The 19,631-nt window shown below is 62.3% G+C and overlaps 1 protein-coding gene across 5 annotated transcripts in view; it reads right to left on the minus strand.

Moving 5' to 3' along the window:
• Window positions 1–839: 839 nt before the first annotated feature.
• KCNH2 (potassium voltage-gated channel subfamily H member 2) overlaps window positions 840–19,631 on the minus strand; it is a 31,975-nt gene continuing 13,183 nt past the window's right edge. Inside the window, exons 1-14 of one of the 5 annotated variants that reach the window (XM_042975359.1) lie at window positions 17,271–17,290; window positions 15,182–15,346; window positions 13,641–14,093; window positions 12,866–13,077; window positions 8,072–8,500; window positions 7,212–7,599; window positions 6,724–6,923; window positions 6,029–6,281; window positions 4,701–4,894; window positions 4,324–4,423; window positions 3,451–3,723; window positions 3,190–3,376; window positions 2,694–2,871; window positions 840–1,396 (exon numbers count right to left, since the gene is read on the minus strand). In XM_042975359.1, coding sequence (XP_042831293.1) covers window positions 1,247–1,396; window positions 2,694–2,871; window positions 3,190–3,376; window positions 3,451–3,723; window positions 4,324–4,423; window positions 4,701–4,894; window positions 6,029–6,281; window positions 6,724–6,923; window positions 7,212–7,599; window positions 8,072–8,500; window positions 12,866–13,077; window positions 13,641–14,093; window positions 15,182–15,284 — 3,120 coding nt within the window. In that variant the 5' untranslated portion in view covers window positions 15,285–15,346; window positions 17,271–17,290 and the 3' untranslated portion in view covers window positions 840–1,246. Of the gene's footprint in view, window positions 1,397–2,693; window positions 2,872–3,189; window positions 3,377–3,450; window positions 3,724–4,323; window positions 4,424–4,700; window positions 4,895–6,028; window positions 6,282–6,723; window positions 6,924–7,211; window positions 7,600–8,071; window positions 8,501–10,913; window positions 11,306–12,865; window positions 13,078–13,640; window positions 14,094–15,181; window positions 15,347–17,270; window positions 17,291–19,631 lie in introns of those variants that run through there. The other 4 variants (XM_042975354.1, XM_042975344.1, XM_042975366.1 and 1 more) reach the window with 4 other exon arrangements.

The following is a 19,631-nucleotide window of genomic DNA, read 5'->3' on the forward strand; positions in this document are numbered from 1 at the left end:
TCCTCCTGCTGGTCAGCAGGTGCCCTGCCACGGTCACTGCCAGCCACCACTCCAGGGGGCTGTGCGTCCTCACAAGACCATACGCACACGCAGGCACACACAAGGGCACAACCCTTCCCTGGCCCCAGGATGTAGATTCTGACTTATTCCCCCAGTAACGAGAATGAGCCACCCAAAATCTCCCACTCTCTCTAGGCATTAACTCTGTGATCGAAGATCACAGGTGCTCAAGAGATCATAGTGACCGAGGCCCATCTGCAGCCAGACACCTGAGGAGCTCTGGTCGAGACTGAGAAAACCAGTGTGCCCAGAGTCAGGTCACCGTGGGGGCCCAACTGTACAGAGCCCAAGTGAGTCTGGGTTAAGGTCAAGGTAAGGCCAAGTCAGGGGGTTGGGGTACATGGGCCAGAATTAACCAACACAGCCCCAGGTTAGGGTCAGTGTGGGCTGGGTTCATGAAGTGTGTAAGGGGACAAGCCAGTGTATGATCAGCTCTGGGAGCCAGTATGCCACCCAGCGAAACACGACCCTGAGGGGCTGGACCCAGTCCTGGCATCCCATTAGGACTGCCTCTCTATTCACAACACTCCAGGCAGTGCTTGGCTATAGGGAACCCAGGCCCACAAGGAGTCTGGAGGCCTTGGAGATGCCCCACGGCAGACCCCAGGGAACACCTCTTCTGCGCACCCCCAGGTATCAGGGCAGCTCCTGCAGACCCTGCCCACGCAGACAGATACGCCCAGAGTCCCACGGAGCCCGGCGCATGTGCGCATGTGTGAATGTGAACGCACGCTACAGCGGGCCCAGGGCCGCACGGTCCAGCACCCTGGAGCCCCCTCAGGATAATTATTTATTATTCATAGTCATCAGCATCTTCATTAATTATTCATATGATCCTTAATTATTATCCTTAACAATAAGAGCAGTAAATAGCAGAAAAGTCCTTGAGGTGCCTAAGGCCCAGGGCCGGGTGCCTCCGGGCAGTTAGACCAGCTAATGCCCCCAGGGCAGTGGGGAGACCACAGACCCCCGTCCACTGCCCGGCCCTGTCCCTGCCCCTGCCCCTCCTATGGGGGCCCAGGGGACTGCGGGAAGAGATGGGCCCAAGGGCTGGGGGAGGGGGCTGTGCCTTCATGTTCCTCTCCCCTTTCTTGGCCAGGGCCTCCCGGGCAGGGCCTCTGAGGGGAGGGGCCCAGGCAGTGCGCTGAACCCTGGGTGAGCCACGTGTCCACAATGGGCAGCCCCACTAACTGCCCGGGTCTGAGCCATGTCTGTGCAGGGGCTGGGAGGTGAGGGCCCCCAGCTGGCCCGGCAGGGAGAGGCGTCGAGTGGGGCCGTCTTGGGGGAGCTCTGGGGTCCCCGGGGGGAGCTCCTCCAACGCCATGAACTGGGAAACCTGCAGAGAGAACACAGTGTGAGCAGACGAGGAGCCTGTGGAAGGGGAGTGAGGGGACGGAGGGGGCTTTCGGGTGAATAGAGAGGAGGGTCAAACGACAGAGAGCATCAGGAGAATTCTGTGACAGAGGACTGGAGAACAGAAGAGGGCTCAACGGGACAAGGACAAGGGCTGAGCCACACAGAGCGGGACTTGGAGCACAAGAGGCAAGCGCTAAGGTTGGAAGAAGAGAAATGCACTCGCAGTGGGCAGGAGCCAAAGCGGGCAGCAGGGAGCCCTGGGAGTGGCCCCTGACACAGGGGGAGCCCAAGGTTGCAGCCACTGCCCTCTTCCCACCAGGGAGCATGGCAGACGAATCCAAACCCAATCCAGAATAAGGGGCCCCGAGTTGGGACAGGAAAAGAAACAAGGCTCCTTCCTCCAATCTAGAAGGAACTCAGGGACCTAGAAGCAGAGGCAGGCTGGTGGCCAGGCCCCGGAAGGCCAGAGAGAGTGCCAGGGCAGGCGGGAGGGGTTTGTGGATGCTGACGAGTGTGCTGTGAGAGCTCCGCGGGGGAGGCCGTGAAGGGAGACTGGCACATTTGCTGACGTGGGCCCTGGTGTCTGCAAACAGGAGCAGGCAGCATATGGGAGGGGGAGCGGATGCCAGAGGAAGGGGGGGAGCAGATCCCAGGCCACCTCTGGGAGCCAGAAGAACCCCCTTCTTGGGGCCCAGACGCAGCTGTCTTGTCAGGGGCCGGGAGCACACATGTCCACTCAGGAGAGGACGAAGGGCAACAGAGGCCCACTCCCGCGGGAGGGGAGAGATGCGGGCCAGAAGCGCCACCTTGGGGCTCAGCCAAGGCCCTCGAGACAACCCTGCAGAGTGGCTACTGTGAGAGCCACGGGTGGGCAGCGGAGCCAGAGCCGAGCAGCGGCCGGTCACGGCAGGGACCCCGTGCCGGGGGTGGACTGGCACGCAGCACTCACCACCAGGCCTCGGAGACCCCTCCTGGCCATGACACAGGCCCCCTGAGTAGATCTAGCTGTTTAGGTGACCCCTCTCAGCCCGCTGGTTTCCTTTGTCCTGCTGTTTGGGGGCTTTGGTTTGGGGGCTCTCCTGCCTCGCCCTGTGTCTGCAGCTCCCGAGGCAGTCCTCCTCCAAAAGTCCAGTCCAGGACGAGGGCAGAAACGGGGGTGGGAGGAAGCTGAGGCCCCGCGTTTCAGGAAAAGGACCGCAAAGCAGGTTTGAGTGGGCCAGGGGCAGAAAAGGCAGGAGCTGGGGTGCCTTGGGCAGGCAGAGGGCTCTGGAACTTACCTGAGAAAGCGAGTCCAGGGTGAGGGTGGGGATGGGGCTGACGGGCAGCAGAGAGGAGGTGGAGGGGGGGCCGGGCCCCGGGGTGGTCACAGCACTGTAAGCAGGTGGGACCAGCGTCATCTGCCTCTGCAGCAGCTGCAGGACACTGGCCATGTCTGCACTCAGCCGGGTCTCCAGCCTGGGGCAAGAAGGAGGAGGATGCTCTGGCTCTCGGGGACGTGGAGACACCGGGTGATTTCGGAACCACCTTACGGACCAGCCAGCTGGTCCACCCCAGGCTCCCTCTCCATTCTGTGTGTGCAGTCCCTCTCTCAGCACTGAACGGGAAGAGGGGGTCAGGGTGTGGCCCACACAGACAAGCCCACACGGAGCAGACACCTTCCTTTCAGGCTATAATACTACCAGAAACCCACAGATCTCACGCCAGCGAACACACACACACACACACACACACACACACAGGCCCCGCCCCCTCGACACACAGAGCCGCCCTCACCTGTTGAGCTGCCTCTGAAGGGCATCCAGCCTGCTCTCCACGTCGCCCCGGGGCCGCCGGCTGGGGCTGGACAGGGGGATATTCAGGAGGCTCGGGGTGGGGGCAGGGCAGCGAGGCAGCTCCTGGTACTGGCGGCCCCGACTGTCCCCCCAGAAGCTGAAGATGTTGGACACTCCTGAGAAGGCGCCTGGAGCCAGAGAACTGGGTTGAGGCCAGGTCAGATGCCACGCCCCACCCACCTGAGCCGGGCCCTCACCCTACCTGACAGCGGGTTACAAGTGTCACTGCTCTTCTCCCCTTCCTCCGTCAGCGGCTCCCCACCCGGCGGCTCTCCGGGGGGCCTGGGGCTGGAGAAGGGCACCAGGCGGAGGGGGCTGGAGCTGCGGCCTGGGCCCTCATCCTCACTGCTCTCAGGGCTGGAGGGGCCGCTGGATGGGCTCTCCCCCCACGGTCCCCCTGGCCGGCCCCGGCTACTCGGCCCTGCCCCCGCCCGGCCCGGCCCCAAGGCCGACACCTCCCCTGGCTGTTCCGGGTCTGTGGGAAACAGAGAACGGGCCTCAGAGAAGGCAGGAGGCACGGAAGGGGAGAGGAGGGGAGGGGACCGAGTAGGCCTGGGGGAGGGCTGCGCCAGGACGTCCTGGTTTGTCTCCGGTTGTTTCCTCCGCTCTTCTTACCCCCGGCCCCCTCCAACCCCACCCCCCCCACCACCACCACCCACGCTCAAGCGGAATGAGAACCCCCGGGGGGGGCGGGACCAGGTCGACTCAGACAGTTGACTGCTGGGCGGGGCTCTCTGGGACCCCCTGCGCTGGCCCCCTCGCCCTCCTTTGTCTTTCTCTTCTGCCCTCATGAGTTCAAGGCAGCGCCAAGCCGCCAGCCGCTTGAGGCCCAAAGAAGCTTAGGTCGGCACCCAGGAGGGTGGAAGAGGGCTTCCCGGAGGAGGTGCCAGTTCAAGTGGGCATTAAAGGGAAGCGGACAGCGTTTGGTCAGTAGGGGCGAGAGAATGGGGAACACTGAAGGTAGGGGCACGAGAGTCTTCAGAGCTACGCGCAGTTACCGCCCGCCCTCACGCCCCGCCCCCCTCCCCTGGACCCGGCCCCCCCCCCCCCCCCCCCCCGCCCCGCCTCGCCTCACCCTTGTCGGTGCGCCGGCGGAAGGACAGCTTCCGCCTGCGTTGCCTGTTGAAGCCGCCCTCCAGCTCCGCGCTGCCGGGAGACCCAGGGATCATGTTGGTCTAGAACCAAAAGCGGTGTCAGTGCCCTTCCGCGCCCACCTGCCCTGCCACGGTCAGCCCCAACCCCCTCGTTAACGTAGAGAACGTGGAGCCCGGAGCACCCGCCGTGAGGAAGCTTTCCCCGCACAGATGCTCTGCTCCACCAAGAGAGCTGAGGCCGGGCCTTTGACCTCTTCCAGCTCCGATACCATTAGACAGGCAGGGAAACAGGCCCAGTGAGGTCACCCCAGTCGGGGGCAGCCACCAGGGTACAGCCTCCTCAGGGCAGCCCACTCACGTCCCGCAGGTTGAAGGTGATTTCCAGGCTGGACCAGAAGTGGTCCGAGAACTCGGGGTACATGTCCAGCACCTCCAGTAGGTCATCCCGGTGGATCTTGTGCAGGTCGCAGTAGGTGAGGGCCCGCACGTCCCCATTGGACTTGCCGGGCCGAGCATACAGGTTTAAAGGCTCTCCAAAGATGTCATTCTTCCCTGTAGGAGGACACCAAGAGTAGGGTCTCAGCCCCTGCGCAGAAGTACAGGGAAAAGGCATGTGTCTTCCCGGCATTCTCAGCCTGGGCTGGGGGCTGGAGGCTCGGGGCCTCCCCTTGGGCTGGCCACCCACCCACCAGCCCCAGCCCCCAGAGCCAGGGAGGCACTAGCCAGCCCCATCTCCCCGCTGCTCCCCAAAGCAGGATTTGTTCAGCATGGCCATCAGTGCCGTGGGGGCATAGAGGGCTTGGACCTCCTTGCCTTCCAACAACTGGAACCGGCCAGCAGGACCAGCCTGGATACACCCCTCTCTGCCCATGGCCCTGGCTTCCTTGGGTTCTAAGTCCGCTTTTACCCCCCTCCAAACCCTATGCCCCAAACACCATCCTGGCCAATCACTGCACCCTCATAAACAGGGCCCTTCAAGCTATAGGTCATAACACGGCAGCGAAACAAGACCAGCATTTTTGTTTACCAAAAGAAAATAGGATAGCAAAGCTGATCACAGCACAGAAGACACCAGAATGTATCACACGCACTAAAGCTAAGTGTTACATAGTGAAACTTGGGTTGTCGTTGTGTTCGGGCTGTTTGTGGAGTGAGTATAGGTGTTGACTGAACTGAGAAATAAAAATCTAAAATGGCCCCCTGTGATGCATCTGCCCTGAGGCACATGGCCAAGGGAAGGACAGGCAGAGGACAGGAAGGCCCCTGCCCAGGCACAGCTGGGAGGGAAAGAGGGGTGAGACTCCCTTTGCTTTGAAGATGGTGAGGGCTGGGCTGGGCTGGGCTGTATCACCTGAGGCCGCAGGGAACTGAGTAAATTTCCTTAGTAAAATCAGATGCATAACCTCCCTCCACTGCCCACTTTGGAGTATCTGGATTTGGTCCTGCTTTCAGGAAGCAAGAGCGTCGCTGCCTGTGGGGAGAGCCTGTAGGGAACAGAGTCTAAGAACCCTCAGAGTTCAGCAGCCCCGCCCCACGTGGGGCTCCTCTCCACTGCCCCCCCCGTGGAGGGTCTAAGCTCAGGTGAATTACTTGCAGGCAGGAGTGGGTCCACGGCCCCAACAACTGTGTCCTGAGAGCTCTCCAGGCCTCCACCTAGCACCCGGTCCCCCGCACCTAGCCCCGTACCCAGGATGGCCACGACAACGTCGCCCCGCAGGATCTCAATGGAGCCCCGGGAGATGAAGTAGAGGGCGGTGAGCAGGTCCCCAGCATGCACCAGCGTGTCCCCTGGCGGTGCATGTGTCGTCTTGAACTTCATGGCCAGGGCCCTCAGGCAGCCCTTGGTGGCCGCTCGGAAAGGCTTGCAGTGCTGTAGCAGCGAGCGGTTCAGGTGCAGACAGATGTCTGCCTGCAGGCACTCGGGGAAGCCTTTCAGCACCTGGGGGCGTTGGGCTGGCTCAGCACGCTGTCTTCAGGCACCGCACCCCCCACCCCGAGACCCTGAGAGGAGCATCAGAGAGTCCACCCCTTCTAGCTGGGCGCCCTCGCTCGCCCTCCGGGAAGGATGCTTCCCTGCTCTCAGCCTCCATTCTCTAGTGTCAAGTGTAGAGACCAGCTCCTGCCTGGGGCTGTTGTAAGGATTAAATGCTTTGCCTGTACGGAAGGGCCTGGTTGGGCCCGCCCCACAGTGAGAGTTCTCCCAGTACACGAGCTCCGCTATCAAAAGCAGAACGTACTTCTCAGGGTCCTTCTAGGCACTAGCACCGTGACCGCCTGAACCAAAGAACGTGACGCCGTCAGACGTGCTCACTGCATCCAGGGAAGTCTCACTGTGACCCTGCTCCCTCCAGCCCACCACCAGCGAAGCCGAGCGGCCTCACCGCGTTCATATCGATGCCGTTGGTGTAGGACCAGGCGTGCTGGAAATACTCCTCGAGACGCTGGCGGAGGGGGTTGGGGATTTGGTGGAAGCGGATGAACTCCCGCACCCGTAGCATCTGCGTGTGGTAGCGGGCAGTGCCGGAGTACAGCCGCTGGATGATGGCTGACACGTTGCCGAAGATGCTGGCGTACATGAGGGCTGGGGGCGGGGGTGAGTGGGGACGTCAGCATCCGAGGGACCCCGCCCGCCCCTGCACCGGGTCGACGACACACGCAGTCACATCTCCGTGGAAGCACGCACGAGAGACGCACAAACACAGAAGCCCAGGTCCCCGTGCCCTTGGGCTCTGCCTTGAGTCTCCGCCTGGTGTCCCAGCCCCCACACATGCTCTGCTGGTGGTCTCAGGGCTTCCCCCCCGCCCCTGCTCTGGCCCATCTCGGGCTCTTCCCAGACTCCGGGCCGCCCCGCCCCCGAGGGTACACTCACAGCCAATGAGCATGACACAGATGGAGAAGATCTTCTCCGAGTTGGTGTTGGGGGAGACGTTGCCGAAGCCCACGCTGGTGAGGCTGCTGAAGGTGAAGTAGAGGGCCGTGACGTACTTGTCCTTGATGGAGGGGCCTCCCAGGCCGCTGCTGTTGTAGGGCTTGCCGATCTGGTCGCCCAGGTTGTGCAGCCAGCCGATGCGGGAGTCCACGTGTGGCTGCTCCATGTTGCCGATGGCGTACCAGATGCAGGCCAGCCAGTGCGCAATGAGCGCGAAAGTGCACATGAGCAGGAAGAGCACGGCTGCCCCGTACTCCGAGTAGCGGTCCAGCTTCCTCGCCACACGCACCAGCCGCAGCAGCCGCGCCGTCTTCAGCAGCCCGATCAGCTGCGGGGTGGGGGACAGACGTTCAGCGTGGGAACAGGTGAGGAGGGAGGGGGCACCGGAAGTCAAATCCCCAAAGACTTCCTCCCAGGACCTCCTAATGACGGAAGCTCCCATTCCCTAAGCCCGGCACAGAGTCCCGTTAATCTTTGTCCTAGCTTTGTGACAAAAGGGCTCATCTTTGTGACAGAGGGGCTCACGGTCCCCCCGGTGAGAATGGGGCTCTGGAAGATACAACACCCACCCTTAGGCGCCCGCCTAGAACCCCCACGAGTTCCCAGGCCACTTCTGTGTGATTAGAACATGGCGGCCTCTTTGGATGGACAAAGACAAAAAGGCGGCCTCTCTGGCCCTCTGCCTGGGGAGTGGCTCACCTGGAGAGGGACAGTGGCCAAGGGGCAGCTGCCCCCTGTACCCCCTCACCTTCTCTCCTTTTCCAGGTGCCCTCCCGGCCTCGGCCTCCCTGCCAGCTCACCTCCTCAGAGCCAGAGCCAAAGATGAGCAGGTCGAAGGGGATGGCGGCCACCATGTCGATGAGGAACCAGCCCTTGAAGTAGTGGACGGCAATGCGGCCGGGATGGCTGACCACCTCCTCATTGGCATTCACGTACGTGGTGCGGAAGTTGATGAGGATGTCCACGATGAACATGATGTCCACAATGAAGTCCACCACGGCCAGTGGCTGGCAGGCGTAGCCACAGTCAGGGGCCGTGGAGCCCTCTTCCGTCTCCTTCAGCAGGAAGGCGGCCGAGTAAGGTGTGAAGACGGCCGTGTAGATAACCAGCAGCAGGATGAGCCAGTCCCACACGGCCTTGAAGGGGCTGTAGTGCAGGATGGTCCAGCGGTGGATCCGCGGCGCCTGCAGCTTATACTCTGGCAGCACATCAGCCCCCAGGGACAGGACCTGGACCGGTAGGGAGGGTGGGAGGGCAGAGGTGAGGAGATGATGTCCCACTGGAGTCCGGGGCAGGGGAGGGCGTGAGATCTCCAGGGTGGGAGCAGATGACATCTCTGCTGGGCCTCCAGGGAAGAGACCAAGCAGGGTAAGGGGGAAAGCCGACAAGCTTCAGTCGGAATGCCCATCCCTTGGCCAAGTGGCCACAGTCAGTGACCACCTCGTGACCCAGGGGCTCCACTTCCCCACGGGGCACGTGGACCTGCTGTCTGGATACCTGAATTCGGAGCACCATGCAGTGATACCCAGACGTGCTACTCCCCACCAGCTATGCGCACCCATAGCTATGGTTAGAACTCTACCGCGTGACCTTGCCCACTGCCCCCAGACACCACATATACAACACACACACACGCACGCACGCACGCATGCACCACTCCCCAGACCCAGGGCAGCCCTCAAGTTCTGCCTTCCCACACACCTACAAAGGCCCACGGAAGACCTAACCCAGCCATACTCATGCCCACGTGTACACAGACCGACACGCACACAGGCAAATGTTCAGAAGTGTCACACCCAGTCCTGCACAGGCTCACCTCACATCCTGCCCTCTCAGAGGCAGGCCTGCCATCCACACCAGGTGGCAGCAGCCGTGTCGTTCTCTTCCCAAGCCAAACTAGGAAGGACTGAGGCCAGCCTTCCCACAATGGGCCAGGAGCCTGTCTGTCCCCCGTTGCCCCCTCCTGCCCCTGAGAATCCTCTCTTACAGACATCCGACTCAACCCAAGAGTCCCCCCACTAGGCCCTCCAGCCTTAGCCCTGCCAACCCTAGGGAGCCAAACCCAAGGCCTCAGCCAGCCCCTTTAGAACCAAGGTTACTGGCCCTGTTCCAAGAAGCACTGAGTGCCGGGGCCCCACATCCTCAGGCCTCTGGGCTGGGGACAGTTGGGGTGGATGGAACCCCCAAAGATTCCCATTCATACTCAAGCTAGGGATCCCCTGGACCCACCATCACCAGATGGGCTGTTTGGAGACCATCTCCTTAGAGGAAGTAACTGGAAGGTAAGATGGGCCATGGTTAGGGGTTTGGCCACCCTAAAGTAGATATGGGCAGCTCCAGAGATGTATGATGTGGGCAGGGGGGAGCAGCTGGGGGCTGGGGGACGGGAAGAAGCATGTGTCTTGCCCTGCCTTCAGCCCTAGCTGCTTTGCTCCTTAAGGCAGACAGCATGAAGCAGTGGCCTTTCACTGGTCACATGAGGTTTGAAAAAATGGAACCAGCCAGGGCTCCCACAGACAACGGGCGGAAGAAGGTGCCTGCCCCTGGATGGGGCTCATCCCCAAGCCTCAGAGGCCAACAGCAGTGACCCTACCCCCACCCCAGAGTCCACACATAGCAAGGCCCAGTGCACAACAACACACACACGGGGCAAGCCTGGGACTCACGGCCTGGACCCACACCTTACAGGGGCCTGGCCTTGCTCTGCAACCACCAGCTTACCATACGGCCTTGGGCCAGGCATGTAACCCCCCCTTGACTCGTGGTCCCACAGAATACTGACGCTTATTTAAGCCAAATCCCGGGTCCTCACCTGTGGGTGGGCTTCTTCCCACCCACACCTGCTCCCCTGCTGGGAGGAGCCCAGGAGCCAAAGCAGAGTCAGGTGCAGGTGGTGGGTGGGATTCTCAGCCTCACTCCTAAGCCACCTCCCACTGCCCTGAGCCTGCTCCAGGCTGACAGAAGCCCCTGGGAGCAGAGAGGTGACTCCCAGGAGGTGCCTACAGAATCATCAACCTGGGGGAAGACAGCACAGCCACCAGCACCCCAGGCTGCCAGGGAAGAGGTGATCCAGATGGTTGAGTTCCGGTTGCCCTCACTGCCATCCAGTGGCCTCTGACCCCCACCCTCCTCAGACCCTTGAAGCAGCCCAAGCCTCCCTCCCCCACCTCAAGGCCCACCCCGGCACACAGTGGGGAGCATTAGAGCCCCAGGGCCAGGCCGCGCCGGCCAGCCCTCTCACTGTCCCACCGTGCTCCTCTCCTCCTCCTCCCCTTTTGCCCACCGTCATCGTCTCTGGGCACCCATCTCATTCCTCTTCCTCTCCTCCTTTTGCATTTGGAGTCAGGACTGTGGGCCAGGGAAGCCATGGCAGAGGGAAAGCCCTGGCAAGAGAAGCACTGTCCACCCGGGCGCAGCCGGTCTGGAGGAGAGCGAGCAAGGGGCCAGCGGTGGGCTGAGCAGAGCAGCAGCCCCCACGGCTCCCCCGAACCGTCCTGCTTCTCAGAAGCCCTCTTCCGGCCCAGCCCCGGAGCCAGAGCCTTCCAGGCCGCACCCAAATTGCCACCTCGCCACCGCCTGCCTCAGTGCCCCAGCCCAGGGAAGGAGGGGGAGTGGCTGGGGGGGGGGGGGAGGGTCACCTACCTCCTGGGCCACCAGGCTGGAGATGCGCACGGCCCGCCTCACCCGGCCTTTCTGGGCCCTGGGCTGCAGAGCCCCTGTCCCGCTCACCTTCCCTGCTGGGGCCGCCATGGAGGACTTGGCTCCCCCCAGCCTGCCTGCTCTGGAGCCCGAGGGCCTGGCCAGCGCCCCACCTGCGCCCCAGCAGCAGTCCCAGCCCAGGCTGCGCCCCAGAGGCTGGCGGCCTGGCGCCCAGGGCCGTCTCTGGCATGAAGCCAGGGTCGCTGGGGCTGGGCCCCGGGGCTGGGGTCACCCTGGCAGTGAGTGTGGACAGCAGCCTGCCTGGCTCGGGCCGCCCATGGCCCCCCGGTGCGGGGCCCCCCGCTGCCAACGTGCTGCGCCCTGCCCGCCCGCCAGCCCAGCAGCAGCTCCGCGGTCGGAACCTCGGCTCCTCGGCCGGCCCCTCCTCCCAGGCCCCCACCCCCACCCCCGCCACACTGGGCTCCCCCGCCCTGCCTGGGCTGGCCAGCGGCCCCCTCCCCCGCGGCCCGATCAGGGCTCCTGCTGCAGCCGCTCCCGCAGCCCGCGCCCCTCCCCCTCCCCCCGGCAGCCAGGCCTGTCACCGCAGATTAATGGTCTCCCCGACACCCCCGCCCCTCCGGTCCAGTGCCCAGCCAGCCAGACTCAGACCGACACCCAGAGATGGAGAGACCGCCCGGTGACAGGCAAAGCCAAGAACACACACACGCACGCTGCCACATATAGACCAAAAGCACAGACCACAACACGACAGGCACAGGCTGCGGGCGCGGGCACAGGAGCAGGGCAGACAACCGGGGCTCCAGGTGGGAACGAGAGGCAGAGGCAGGAGGGGGAGAGGGGCAGGCAACCAGATATGGGGCCTGGGGTGAGGGGGAACATTCTGGAGTCAAGGCCAAGGGGCTGGAGACCTGGCAGGGACCCAGAGAGCCAGAGGCAGCGGGAGCAGGGCCAGGAGGAGGGCCGAGGAGGCTGGCAGCGACAACAGCGGGCGAAAGGGGGCAGCTCCCTCTCTCGGGCCAACTCAAGGAGCTGCCGAGGAAGGCGCAGGAGGGGGCAACAGAGACTGGGGCTCAGCAGGTGCGGCCCAGGAGCCCCCACCATCCCGGGCTCGTCACCTACTGCAGGCATCCCCACTCAGGACCCTCTCCCCCACCCCACCCCCAAGGCCAGAATATGAAGGAGTCGGCACGGACTGGGCGGTGGGGGGTGGTGCCAGCAACCTTGCTACCGGGGGACCAGGAGACCAGGCTGGTCCCGCCACCGGACGGTCTTGGGCAGTGCCCCCAAAGGCTGGTGGTCTTCTCTGGGACTTAATCCCTCTGTATCAGGGCACCCACCATCATACCCTCCCCTCTCCTGTCCCGTGGTTTGGGGACAGGGATGCATACCTCCAAGCCGTTCAAGCCCTAGCACAGGACCCCCCACCTCCATCTAGCTTATCACGTCGGCCTAGAAGAATCAAGACCCCTGACCTTGACCTCCGTGGCCGCTTCTCATTTGAAGTCTCTTGTAAGTTTGCCCCTAGCCCACCCCATACCTCCTTCACCACACCCAGTGAGCAGACCCCATCGCGTCCCTATGGCTGCCTTCTCCAGCCCACCTTGTCTCAACTGCCTTGTCCTTCCCGTGCCCCATCAACCTGTTCTCTGTATCTGCCTCTCTCTTTTCCCTTCCTCTCTCTTTTCCTCCCCTTCTTTCCCCTCCCCTCTTCTCCCCTCCTCTCCCCTGAAGTCTCTCTTCCTCAGGACCTCTCAGACTTGTCTCTCACCCCAGCTCTGCAATCCCCCACCCCCACCCCCAGCCAGGGGGTCTGCCCACCCTCCAGAGGCCCTCACCGACCAGGCCCCTCCACCACCCCCCTTTGACCACAGCCCACTCCCACCCCCTCCAAGCTCCTCCAGGGTGAGAGGAGAGCCAGGGAGCTAGGCACGTACCTGGGTGACCTTCTCAGTGACATTGTGGGTCCTCTCCTTTATCTTGGGTGCTATGATCTCCCGGTCACTGGTGGGCGAAGCCAAGAAGGGGTCCCCCTTGAGGTCCACAAAGTTGAGGGTGATTTGGGGAATCTTGCTAATGGTACGGTAGCGCACGAGGTCGGAATCTGACGTGGAGTTAAGCAGGCCGCTGCGCAGGGGGTGCATGGCCCCTGGAGTGGAGGGGAGAGCCAGGTCAGGGTGGCAGGCAGGGGTGCATGGCCCCCGGAGTGGAGGGGAGAGCCGGGTCAGAGGTGGCAGGCCGGGTGTGGACTAGGCCGTGGGGTACAGTGAGTCAGTGAGGCCAACTCAGGAGACAGGCAGTCACTGAGAACAAGGCCAGAGTCCTTGCCACTGTAAGGAAGCATGCCATGGCACAGCAGTGAGGTGATGGAGGAAGATGGTCCTCCGTAAACGTCTGTTCAGTGGGCCCTGGGCACCCGCCCAAGGGCCAGATGGTAGCTGGGACCCAGAGGCCTCTCCTGCCCTTCACACTCCCCATGGCCACCCCTGCTCCGGGCCATCCTGGGAGAGCGAGCTCCACCAGCCAGCAAAGGCTCTGCCAGTGGAAGAATGTAATGGGATGAATGGACATTTAATGGAGTAAAAGGCCACTTAATGGGATTAAGTAAGTGCTTAATGGGATTTCCATCTCCCAGGCGCACAGGACCAGGCTGAGAGGGAGGAAGCTGAGGGCCCCGAACGGGGCAGGCCCGGCGGGTGCTGCGGCCCTCACCGGTGCTGGCGTGGCGCGGCGGCGGGGGCAGCCCGGCGCGCATGGCCTCGATGTCGTCAGCGGAGGAGGCGCGGCGCACGCTGGCGCAGCTTTCCCGGGAGCGCGTCCGGGCCAGGCTGCAGCTGGAGCCGGAGGCGTCGGGGTTGAGGCTGTGCGCCCGGGGTGAGGGGTGCGTGTCGGGCGCGCAGGCAGGCGGTGAGCTGGGGCCCACCAGCGCGCGCCGCTCCTCCGCTGGCCCCAGCCCTGCCACGTGGTTGTCCATGGCCGTCACCTCGTCCAGGGCCAGCGACTCGCGGCTGGGCGCCGCCGGCGTCAGGTCCACGTCCACCACCACGGCCCCCGGGGCGCCCGGGGCGCCCGCGCCGCCCCCGCCGCCGCCGGGCCGCACCGATGACTCCCGGGCCGTCAAGGCCAGCAGCGCGGGCAGCTTCAGGCGGAAGGTCTTGGCTCGGCCTGCGGGGAGAAGAGAGGCGGGTGGCCACGGGGGACGGGGGGGAGGGGGGGTAGGGCAGCCGGGAGGCAAGGAGGCCTGGGAGCTGGCGCCACAGCCACCGAGGGGAGGGAGGCGGGGAGCCCCAGGCAGGCGGCACACCTTCACCCCCACTCCCGCTGCACAGAACTCAAGTCTCAAACAGCTTGCAGCATAGGATCTTATCTAAGGCTCTGACAATAATAAACTACCGTTTCTTGAGCCTCACAGGTCACAGTGGGCTCCACATACACTTTGCCTGACTCTCACAATGCCGGTGGGTATCATTATCCCCTGTTTAGACTTGAGGAAATTTAGGCATCCGTGAGTTGTGCAACTCACAAGTAAATGGCAGAGCCTGCATTTGCATGGAGGAGCGATGCCTTCCGGCCATGCCCCGCCATCCTGCAGACAGTACCTGCAGAACAGGTAAGGCCAGGGTTATTAACACTGCCTTCCCAGCGCTTGAGAAGCCAAGAGGTGGAATCTTTTGCCAGGGGGAAAAATTAAAATGAAACCCAAAAAGGACATCATGGAGAAGGGGGGGAGCCTTTGTGTTACGGGAGCACGAGGTGAGGCCTCTGTGTCTCCAGCCATGGTGAGCATTCCCTTCAAATCCTCAGTCAGCCAAGGCCAGAGCAGGGAGCTGGCCAGTCCAGGATCAAGGCCCAGGGGGCAGAAGCAACACAGAGAGGGAGTTGAATCCCTGAGAGACAGGGCCCTTCTGATGAGCAGGAGAGCTGCTCCAAGATGGCCAAGGCCATGTGGGAAGGGTGAATCTCTCATTCCTGGGGCTGAAGAGAGGACCACTCCCAGGAGACGCTGTGGTAGGAACCCAAGCAGGTAAGGCTAGGAAACCAGGTACGTCCTGTCCCAAAGACCTGTGAATCTGGGCTCAGTCTGTCACCCCAGCCCTGTCTGTCCATCCTGAGCCAGATGGGCCTAGGCCAGATCCTTGGTGTTCTTTCCCCAACCTCTGAAAGGGGCACCCCAACACCACTTCCTGCAGAGCACTGATCTTGGGTAACCTCAAGGCCTCAGGAAAGGGACCTGAGAGTATGGTTACACTTACCCGGGGCCAACCAGCTGGTGGGGGGTCCACGGTGATTGGTGTCATGGGCCGGGGACCCCACCACGTCCTTTTCCATCACCACCTCGAAGTTGAGGATAAACATGATGACAGTTCCATCTTCATTCTTTACGGGCACCACGTCCACCAGGCACAGGAAGCAGCTCCCTGCAGAGTGGAGGACGTGGCCACTGTGACCCCAGGGCCCCTCAGGTGGGCACAGCAGAGCGGGACCCAAAGGGGCCAGTCCATGCCTCCCCCACGGCCCTCAGCCACATTTCCCGGCCCGTCCTCTCCAGTGTCTCCTGCACCGACCCCTCCTTCTGCCCTGGGCCTGCCATCCTGAGCTCCCTCCCTCGATCTGTCCACTCCAGCTCACTGCTGCTTTTAAAAAAATTTTTTTAACATTTATTTATTTTTGAGAGACAGAGCGTGAGTGGGGAAGGCACAGTGAGAGAGGGGGACACAGAACCCGAAGCAGGCTCCAGGCTCTGAGCTGTCAGCACAGAGCCCCACGCGGGGCTCGAACCCATGAACCGTGAGATTACGACTCGAGCCGAAGTCGGACGCTTAACTGACTGAGCCACCCAGGCACCCCGTGCTTGCCTGCTCACCGCTTCCTGTGGAGCCCTCTCTCTGTCTCCCTCCCTATCCTCTCGATGTATCCTTGCCTTCCCTCGCCCAAGGCAGCCCAGCACAGCAGGTGAGCCCGCAGACTTCAGGCCCAGGATCTCTGCATCCAGCTTCCAGTTGTTTTGTTTTGTTTTGCTTTATCTTTAATTATGTAGCCTCCTTGTGCCTCATTTTCCTCACCTATGAAATGGGAATGATAGTAATTCCTTTCTCATGAGTTGTAAAGAGGAAGTAAGTCAACACGTGCCGAACACGGTGAGGGACTAACAGGTACTCTGACTCTGCTCTCCCTACATGAGTCCCCAAGTGCTATGCCGACCCACAAGCTGCGTTCACCAGTCGAGGGCAAGAGTTTCAAAACCATTACAGCAATGTGGGGTTCCCACAACGTCCACGCGTGTGATTTTGTAGTTCACAAAAGGGCTGGTCTATGACATGTAGACATAAAGGAAAGTAACCCTTTGGCAGAGAGTTGAGAAGCGTGGCCTCCAGACCTTTCCTCTCTGTCTCTCATTGTTCTCTCTGTCCCTTGACTTTTGTTTTCCCCTCCCAATCTCTGTCTCTCTGCCCACCAGAGCCCCTGCACCAGGTGAGGTCAGTGCACCAGGCCCAGTGTACCCAGTCCGCCTCTGCTCCTTGCCCAGGGCACCGCCCCTCACCTTTCTCTCTCTTCATTTCTGAGAGTGACCACTCTCAGCCTCTGAGGCCCAGCTCAGAACTCCCACCCACAGGAAGCGCTCCTGGATGAAACAGGAAGGCGCGTAAACACTCTGTTCCTCCTTCTTTATGGACCCAACAGGGACCAGACGCACGTTCCTCATCTTCCTCTCATTCTGGCCCAAACTTCTTTCCTTGCCTTGGCTCCCCCGTGATCATCTGTCTTCTCTGAACTGCAGGGGCCTACCTAACTCCCCACGGTTGGTGGGTGGTCGGTCGGTCGGTTGTCCCCTCTGAAGGGCCTAGCACCTAAAACAATGCACCAGAGAGCAGGCCCGGCAGCAGGTGTGAGGGATGGGGGAGTGCTGATGGTGAGGGTGAGGTCAGGAAGGAGGAGGGTGGAGAGGAAGTGTGGGTGGTGAACTGAGTCGAGGAAGAAGCCAACAAACTTGCCCCCCCACCCCCCACCCCCCCCACCCCCCCACCCCCCCCACCCCCGCAGCCTCCGGACTTGGACTTGGGCTAGTGCTAGATGCCTGCCAACAAGGCCCTGAGGGCTGAGCCTCCAGCAGGCCAGGTACAAAGGGCCTGAGTCCTGGGAGATGCTCCCAGTGTGGGGAGGACTTGTTGGGGACAAGGCCGGGAGAGGGAGGCAGATCAGCACTCCTGACGCCATCCTCTGAAACCAACCGGAACAGGACAGCACTGGGATAAGGGGCGTTGGGGGGGGGGGGGAGAGCTGGGCCAGGGGAAGTGCTGACCAGGAATTCTCCGCACCCCACCCCAAAGTCCTTCCACTCACCGCATCCTTGCCCTCACGGCTCAGCCTGGGAGACCTGAGCTGAGGGCTCTGTCTGGGTCTCCCTCCAGCAGCTGTCCCCTGACCCCTGGCCTCTGACATGGCCTGGCTGAAGCCCCACTGCGGTGTCACGAGCCGCAGGGGGGCCGGGCCCAGCTGGAGACCGTTTGGCACCCAGGCAGCCCGGCTAGAGTTTATGCCCTAATATGGTGATGGCCGGCGGCCTGAACAGGGACTGGTCCTCATCAGGACTAAGGAGAGGCCAGAGACCAGGAAACCTGAGCCCTCAAGACCCCCAACACCCATCCCTGGGACCCCAGTAATCCAGGCCCCTGATTCTCGTTCCTCGGTTCCTCCGGGGACACTCGTCTCAGAGAAGTCCAAAGTCTGAAATGGAGATGAGCCCAACCCTTCAAGAATGGCCTGGGGATTCTGCCCCCAACACAGAGCCTCGGAGTCTGAACCCAAGGCCTCAATACCCCACGCCCACTCAGTTCAGGCTTCTCTGAAGAGAGGCAGCCAGAACTGCATGCTGTCACTCAGGTAGCCCAGGACTGTGGCATCCCAAATCGCCACCCCACCGCCTGCCGGGCCGCCAAAACTCCAGATAGAAGCCCCCTCGCAGTACAGAGCCGCTCCCCACTCTAGACAGACATCGACATGCAGAGCCCCCTTGGCCCTCTCCCTTGGTCGACATTCAAGGAATTTTCCCTTTCAAATAACCCTGTCAAAGCCCTGGTTATTCCAAAAATGTGAACTGGAGCCCTGCCTGAGGGCTGCAGGGATGAGGGTGAGGAGGGAGGCTCCAGCTGCTATTTTCAAGGGGACAGGGAAGGAAGGAAAGCTAGTGGCCCCAAGTCAGCCAGGGCTCTCTGAGGCTCTACTTTCCTCCCACCACCCTGCTGGGCTGGCTGGGTCTCCCACGGGCTGTCAGGCCGCCCATTCCCCAGCTCTTCCGCCAGATCTGCCAGCGATCCCCATCCCATCACTGGCTGGGATCATGGCGAGTGTGCGTCCCTCAGGGCAGCTGAAGCTCAGACAGGTCGAGGGCTGGGCCCAGGGACAGCCCGAGCAAACTGCAGCCTGTGGGTGGTGGGGCTCTGACCTTCACACAACTTCCCAGCAAAGAAATGCGGGGAGTCCACGGCTCAGCTGCCTCCAGGGCTGGCACTGCACACACAGAAGGGCGCCTCACCCTCCCCTAGACCCACTCCTACCTACCCCCGGACCCTGCACTTCTCTCCTCCCCCGCTTCCAACCTTGCCCTGCCCCCAGGGCAGCTCCCCCTGGAGCAGAGGCTGACTTGGGCCCAGAGCCGGGCCAGGCTGCAGTTCCGTGGAAAGCCACTCTGTGGCAGGCACAGCCAACTCTCCCGAGGCCACCAGCGCGGAGCGCTCCGGGAAGGGACAGCCTGGAGGGGAGCAGCAGGAACCCCACACTGCCCACAGAAAGGCTCTGAGGTTCCCTAGTGCCAAGGAGGGGGGGTTGCAGGCTGTGCGGTCAGCTGGCCTTTGCTCACTGCTCCAGGATGACCTTGGGCAAATAACCTACCCTCCTGGAGCCTCAGGGTGCTCATGGGTAAGGGGGGGGCGGGGATCACGCCCACCCCGCAGGGCTTGAGGGATGAATGAATATCCCATTCACCACCACCACACCACCACCCCCCCACACAACCCCCAGCCCCAGCTGAAGATACTTGACGGCTGGGTGTCCAGCCTTTGCCTACCTCCCGGAGCTCGGGGCACCCCGGGCCCTGTGGGGATGGACACAATGAAAGCGGAGGCCACGGCTGATTAATAGCCATACACTGACAGGTTCCTCTGTGCCTCGGATCCTAATAGCCAACAGAGGTCATGCAGCTGATGGCAGGTCACTAAGGAGGGGAGAAGGGACAGGCAGGGGGAGGGGTCCTGGGGGAGAATCAGGCCTGAACACATTCCAAGTTCAGCAGGTACAGACCCTCCCGACCCCCTGCTGTCTTCCACCAGAACACATTGCCCGGCCCACTTTCATCTGGTGCCAACCACACCCAGCCGCGCAGCCAGAGGCAGGGTCCCTGCCCGGCACCCCAACCCAGCCAGGGACCTGGGACCCCACCCACAGTCTCAAACTGCATCTCCCACCTCTGGGCACCCCTGGCCTTGGCTGGGCTCCAGGCAGAAGCCATACTCAGCTTCAACAGGGACAGGCCTTATCTTTCAGGGCAGCCCCCAGCAGGCAGAGAAAGGAAGGGCTGAGGTGACCCGGAGTGTCCTTGGGCAAGCCCCTCAGGTCAGAGTCCCCAGATGCTCATCCGTAAATGAGATGTCATCACTGCTCCTTTGAACATGTCTCTTCATTCCCCCACGAACATTCACTGAGCAC

The sequence above is a fragment of the Panthera tigris genome, chromosome A2 (assembly GCF_018350195.1).
Source record: "Panthera tigris isolate Pti1 chromosome A2, P.tigris_Pti1_mat1.1, whole genome shotgun sequence".
NCBI lineage: Eukaryota > Metazoa > Chordata > Mammalia > Carnivora > Felidae > Panthera > Panthera tigris.